This window comes from Limulus polyphemus, unplaced genomic scaffold, assembly GCF_000517525.1.
Source record: "Limulus polyphemus unplaced genomic scaffold, Limulus_polyphemus-2.1.2 Scaffold1365, whole genome shotgun sequence".
In the NCBI taxonomy this organism is placed as follows: Eukaryota; Metazoa; Arthropoda; class Merostomata; order Xiphosura; family Limulidae; genus Limulus; species Limulus polyphemus.
In genome coordinates this window covers 167874-175395 of record NW_013666975.1, presented here as the reverse complement: position 1 = coordinate 175395, position 7522 = coordinate 167874, and the positions used below count along the sequence as shown (strand labels likewise).

The window sequence follows — 7522 nt, the reverse complement described above, 5'->3', positions numbered from 1 at the left end:
ACTAATTTGTAATAGAGTTCCAAATTTACTCGGCACTTTTTTTTGGAAGTACATTGAAAACATCTACAAAATAACACTTGTTTAAATGATATTGCCACTAGGCACTTTCCCTTCTTTGTGTACTGTTTCAAAAGATAACAAATAGTGAAAAAAATGAGATGATTCGATACACACATACATAAACAGTAATGAAATTTAGTAAAATGACAACTATTTGAAGAAGGGGCAGTTACCAATTAGTTTTAACTGGGGAAAACTTAGACTATGTTAATTACAGTAAAACATCATCACCAAAAAACAAAGTCTCATTACTGACCAAAAAAGACAAAGGTGGTATCGATTTAACCAGAGCTATTAGATTAATATCAGGGGGAAATCATTTCTATTTCATAAGCAGGAATTTATTCAATTATATATCTGATATAAATAAATACAAATCACCAAGGAATGAAAAACATTTAAAAGAATCACAAAACTTTCATGTCAACATTTTAAATTATTCAAATGACGACGGTTCAACTTGCCACATGCAGTAAAAAACACTGCACTTTAATTGTTTAGCACACTTATTTTATAATTTACAAGTAATTATACAAGTCCAGCATCTTTGGCCATAGAATAAAATACTGTAGTACTATCTTTGAGTAAGGCTTCTGGGGAATCAAACTCAATAATCTTTCCTTGGTCTAAAACCATCACCCTAGAATTAAAGAAATTTAATATTTTATATTATTGACAGACTTAGCAAAGGAAACACTGTGATAAGTACTTATAATCTACACGTACTATTAGTAGTGTAAGTTCTGAATCAGTCAATTAGTATAAATATTTTTATCTACACAGAAAGCAAACTAATAAATGTTTTCTTTTTTGAATAAATTGATAATAAATGTTTTTGGCTTATTTTAATTTTTCTTGTCAGTTTATTTGAGGTTAAGATCAGCAGAAATGGAATGTATTTTTACCAAAAACAATTAGAAAACGAAAATAGTTTATTGTACCTATGGAATTACTGTTTTGGGATAAATTAGAACAGTAACTTTGACTACCATAAAAAGTGAAAGTTGGAAAAATGCAGTTTTTAGACTTTTCCCAAGGCAGCAATGTTTATATGCACTTCAACGAATAATTATCTGTGCAAAAAAACAACAAAAAAACAGTTTTATATTAACATAAAAAATTAGCTTTATAAAAAATAATTTGATATTTTGTTAAAAAACAAATGTCCAAAAATTATTCACTGACATAATAGGATTAGAACCATGCTGTCAATGCTGCATTCTTCATACATAAATACCAAAAAAAAAGTGCTCATCCTTAAGACCATTAGCTTTATATTCATTTTGTAAATGTTTTCTTTTGACTAGAAAACAAGTTTGTTTGTTTTTTCAATGGTGGCTTTGACTTTTTAACTCCAAAAAATCAACATGGTTCCTCCCTATCCTCAAAGTACATGATGTGTAAAGTAATATCTGCTTTTTAGAACTATCATTACCATGGCAAAAAATAGGTGTCTAGAGGCAGATGGACAGACAGACATCATACTAACCGTGTGATCCATAATTAAACAGGAGAGACTGAGTAGTCCCAACATTATTTCATCAATAATGATAATGCCTATGTAACTAAAGTGTTCTGTTTCAAGAGTAAATAAAACCAAAATTAAAAGTAACAAATATTTTTATTTCTTGCTTTCGAAGTTCATGTGTCATGCTGTGTTGTAACCAACAGAGTGCATAATTTTTCTCGTGATTCATGGCATGCAAACCTTTTATTGATTTCATGACAATGTAAATTGCAACATTAGGCATCTCTTATGTGACATCATTTTAGTGTCTACTGACTAACTAACAGACAACACACTACTGTATTGTGATGCAAGTGGTTAAAACAGGTGAACACTTCACGAGACCTTTGGCTCTTTTTCAGGGAAATTAAAGACAGTGACAAACTCAATGAGTTTTAAAATACTAAGGATCATAAAACAACCTGGAATTTATTACTTGATATGTGACTGGATAACTGGTGACTTGACTCCTGCATGGAAAGTTTGGTTTAAAAAACTGAAGACTTGCATTCTGTACTTGTACAGTTAATAACAAACTAGTTTTCAATATACATGACTGATTCAGTTTAAACTTAATGCGAGAGTCATGATTTAGATAGTTTAAACTCAGTTATTTTTAGAAGCGATAGTTTATTGCAGGTTTGTTTACATAAATGGTTACAAATCATACATTGTGAAATTCAATGGTTATGAATTGGTGATTATTATATTATTGCATCATAGTATCTAGTAATGTGTGGAACATTCTAGACCTTTGTCAGGGTATAAATACGCTTCGGAAATATAGTTAGAGATAGATAGATCTAGACTGCATGATTGTGAGTTTAGCAATAAAGAACGTATAGTGGCGATTTGTGAAGTGAAATTATCACAGATTGTATTGTAATAACAAAGTAGGACGAATAATTCGTTTTGTCAATTGCATTCTAAAGAAATTGAACCAGCCTGTGTGAACTTTGCCAAAAATGAGACAATTATTTAAAGTTCTGGATACAAGTGTGATAACCAACAGTGTAACAAACATTTGTATATACATTTGACTTGTATATTATTTTAAAACAAGTGGATTGTGTGCTGTTTGTTTATGGTTGAAATTTACCACCAATGAGTCGCAGAAACCTACTGTAAAGTTAGTATTTTCTAACTGAAGCCCGACACATACAAACAACTGACAAATCTTGACTTTGTAAAAGGCATATGTTATGATACAACATCATAGATACCTGGTATAGTCCATAACTGTGTTGAGTCGATGAGCTATTGTAAGAACTGTACAGTCAGAAAACTCCTTCCTGATTGTGGCTTGAATTAAGTCATCAGTTTCCAAGTCCACTGCTGCTGTGGCTTCATCCAACACAAGAACCTTTGTCTTTCTCAAGAGGGCTCGAGCTAAACAAACTAACTGTCTCTGTCCCACACTGCACACCAATAATGTATTTCACACAGAAAAAATATATAAGATTAACAACAAAACAGTCATATAAAATACTGAATGTTAACCTTTAACTAATAAAACTTTAACATATAAAATCCACAGGTAAAAGATAATCACCTAAAATTAACAACAAATCTCTGAGTCAACCAAACAAACTGTAATTTTTGGTAAAGTATGATCCACAGAAAATTTGGAAAAGTTGGAATAAAATATAGGAATCTGTAGAGCTTCATCTGAAGAGTCTTCTGTTGTGGCTTTTTCTATGGTTATAGTGGCCTCAGTTGGTTTTCCATCTCCCCAAAATTAACCACTCTTGGTCATGGCTGTCCATATCTTCCAACATTTCTATGAACATACCCAGTCTGTAGTTAAATAAGCTTCTCTTCAGCTATTTTTATTAGCACTAATAGTAATTTTTCTATGGCTTCTTTCTCAATTTGTTTTTCTTTGTAATTGGTATTATATCATATCAATCCACATCTGCTTTGAAGTGATGTTTCTGATACCTGTCCTCTGAGATATATGATCCTGACAAAAAATCTGCTAGTAGTCTTTTTAATTTCTGCTGATTATTAGTTTCACAAGATTCTCTATACACATTATATTTCCATAACACTATGACTGCAGGCTGAGTTTAGTAGAAAATGTATCTAACTACCAAAAAGAAAATCAATGTATCTCCTCCACTTCTTTTCAGTTTTTGTTTGATGAATACCGATGGACTCCTTATCTGGGATAATACCAGATGTGTGCCTCCTACAGGTGGAATACTGTATGTGTTCTGATAGACTCAAGAGATTCGTTATTTGTTAAACAATCTTATCAAGAAAACACATTAAGCTGCAACAAAATAAAAGGATGACCCACACATTCCTTTCAATCAAATAGAAACAAATTATCACATCACCAGGACAGTACAAATAACTAAAACAGTTCATACAAAAAAAAAGAGTATCAACTGAATATATATAACCTAACAATTCTAATCATGCTTGAATAGTGACATTACTAAGCTATAACAACTGATCATGTCATCATGCCTACAGAAAAAAAAATTATCCACGTTTTCAGTGTTTATATTTAAAGCTTTAAAGGACTGCACTCACAATTATGACTTAAGATAGGGGTTAATTTTCTTCAAACACATAGCAAGAGAAAGAGACTATGCTCCCAAAATCACTGAGTGATTGTACAAAAATCATAGCAATAAGTTTAAAATGTCATCATGTACAAAGTTAAAAGAAAAGGGTAAAGTTGATAACATAAAGTTTTGTTTGCTATATGTTCAAAGTTTATCAAAAACGTATGTAACATAATACATAGATAGATATATATAGATTATAGTGTAACATTCTCTCCACGTTGTAAATTAAATAATTATGTCACAGGTATAAAAGATAAAGTAGAACAATTTTATAAATGCAGGATTTATAAAATTCCTTGTATCTCTAGTCAAGCTTACACTAGCCAAATGTGCAGAAATTTGAAGTTTAGGATCAAGGAACATAAAAATGCAGTAGAAAAATATAAAATAAATGAGTCAGCCTCAGTAGAACACATGGCAAGCATATCTCATGTTATAGACTGGAATAATGTTAAATCAATAAATCAGTAACAATTGAAGTGTGAATTAAATATCAGAGAAACAACATAAACTGCAAAAAAATATAATGTGCTGAACATAGAGGTCCAGGTTGAGATGAAACAAAGTATTGGACACATGTTATATAAACTATTTTGTGTGTTCAAGCCTAGGTAGTGCTAAAAGTATGCAAACTATGAATGTAGTTATATAAGTCATGATCAAAATTTAACTTTTACTCCTGAGAATGGTGGCATAGAACACCAAAACATGTAGTCTTTTTAGGGCTGGGCCCTATTTTTAATAAATTATTTATTGTGTTTGACTTATATAAAGGACACAAGAATTTTCTCGAGTTATATACCACACACTACTCAACAATGCCCAATCTAACTTATTATATTTACACAAGTTGTTACCTTGGAACACTACATAATTTTACTGTATTAACCCAACTAATGAGCGCAGAAACATTAAACAGCTAAAGTTCACAGTTTGTTGAAAAAAGGGAAGCTTTGATTAAAATGGATTCAATACAAAACAACCTACAACATAATGTGTTCATTTCTTTTTAATACAGGTGCAAAAAATAAACTGTTAATATACAAGGAAATAAATAATTTTCTTTTTCTTTGAACAGTTTTATTACAAATAAGAGAAATTCTAAACTGATATTTACAAAGATACATAAAAGACAAATTTCCTACACGTTTTTCTTAAATCCACCATCTTAAAAACGTGACAAATACTTCAAAAAACTTATGTGAGCACTATAATTTATAAGAATGAATGACAACAAACCTCAAATTCTCCCCTCCTTCTGCTACTTCATGTTCAAGTCCAGCTTCCAAACTAGATACAAAACTTTTCAAGTGGGAGTGTTCCAAAGCTCTCCATATTTCTTCATCAGAATATATATTGAATGGATCTAGATTCATTCTTAAAGTACCAGAAAATAGAACTGGATCCTGTAGACACGAGAAACAGGACTTCCAGCATTTATACAACTCATTAATTTCACAGTTAAATGTAGGAAATGAAAGAAAAGTTGCATATGGTTGTAAGTGTCAAATAATGTAAAAAACTAAATATATATTATATAAAAAGTAATTCTTATTAAATACAAATAGATGTATAGATGCATCTTCACAATGCAATATTTAACTTTATAATTTAGAACAGTGGTTTTCATACTGTCCCGTAAAACCCCAGGGTTCCATGAAGAATCATAAGGGGTTCTCCACAAAGATAACAAATAGTGATGTTTTTTTCAACGTTTAAATGTTAACCTATCAGGGACCAAGTATATTTTTAAAAATCACGAGTCAGTTGATATTCAATCTTAATATTTTTATATATTTATTTATAATTTTTACATTAACAATACAATTACAAAGTTTGTCATTTTCATCTAGATCTTAAGGTTAGGTTAATGGTTGGGATTCTGTGACAGAAGGAATGAAATAAGAGGGTTTCACAACTTCATAGTCTGAAAACCAATGGTTTAGAAAATATAATATCACAGAAACAGGAGTCCACATATTTATGAAAACTGAAAAGAAACAGGCACAGGGTTTAAGTAATTATGTAATTTACCTGAGGAATAATGGTCAGTTTTGATCGAAGATCATGAAGTCCGATTTTGGAAATGTCTATATCATCTATGGATATGGAACCACCTGCTGCTTCAATTATTCTAAACAAACTGAGTGTCAGAGAAGATTTTCCTGCACCTGTTCTTCCAACAATTCCAACCTAACAAAAAATATCAGTTCAGGTACAACAGACAAAGCAACCTATCTCTGAATAACATCGTGTAAAAATAATATTAGTAATGATAGTATATTATATTGCTTTTCAAGAAACCGATTAGATGCAATAAATATTATTTTATGAGATACAAAAAAAATACTCAAAACTATTTTTCATTTCAGTTCTTTAACTAATATAACTGCTAGTGCAGAGTACAGCTGATTAACTTTCTCAATATGGCTCAGTCGATCTGACTGACCACGAGACCTCTTTGTACTCATTTAAAGTCTTTATAGATTTGATACTACTAACTTTTAATATGGTGTGTATATCTTCACAAAATTTGGCAGACTTTCGGTGAACATTATAAGCTTTCACGTACAAAAAAAAAACACATTTTTAGCGAAGTATTTTTAATAAACTACAAAAAGATTTGTCCATGAATATAGAGTATTTAAACATTATTTGTTTTGAATAGTCCGTGTGCAAAGTGATTTTAAAATTAAGATAAAAAATACTTTTCTTCATCTCAAAAATCTCAAATTCATTTGTGTAATCTCTAAAATCTCCCAAGTAGATTTCAAATGTTTATTTCCAGTAAAACTTCATATTTTATTTGTTATTTTATCTACCCTAACTTTACACAAGGTTGGACAATTTGACCGACCTCATAACCACCTAAAAAAAAAAATCGAAATTACCCTGTTTTTCTTTCTAGAATGACTTCAAATTGTAACATGAAACTACAATCATTTATCCCAAATAGGTTTAAACTTGTAACAGTATACATCTATTTATAATTAAATTTTATTGTTTTATTGCCCTTTGAACCATGTCTAACTACTATCTGCACCATTATAAGTTGTATATCACTTGGGGAATGTGTAGCTCACATTAGGCTATCGTTAAATGTGTCACTAGGGGAAATTCAGGATTTTTTTAAATATTGCCTTATAAAACTAAGAACTCAAAACTTACATACTATTAAAATATTGATTATTAGCTACAATTTTATAATATACTAACTGGTATAACATAAACAAAAAGTAGTTTAATGTGCAGTAAATGATGCCTGGGCAGTGAAGGTCAAATACAACATTGCATGCATAAGAAGCTGAACATGATAATGATGTGTCCACAGTTTTAAAAAAGTCAAAATCTAATTATCAACAAATACCACAGAAAC

General features: G+C 30.4%; 1 protein-coding gene across 2 annotated transcripts in view; it reads right to left on the bottom strand.

Moving 5' to 3' along the window:
* Positions 1-6: 6 nt before the first annotated feature.
* LOC106463278 (multidrug resistance-associated protein 1-like) overlaps positions 7-7522 on the bottom strand; it is an 84440-nt gene continuing 76924 nt past the window's right edge. For both annotated transcript variants that reach the window (XM_013923293.2, XM_022390722.1), the window contains exons 25-28: positions 6181-6339; positions 5386-5552; positions 2791-2985; positions 7-700 (exon numbers count right to left, since the gene is read on the bottom strand). In XM_013923293.2, coding sequence (XP_013778747.1) covers positions 589-700; positions 2791-2985; positions 5386-5552; positions 6181-6339 — 633 coding nt within the window. In that variant the 3' untranslated portion in view covers positions 7-588. The remainder of the gene's footprint in view (positions 701-2790; positions 2986-5385; positions 5553-6180; positions 6340-7522) is intronic.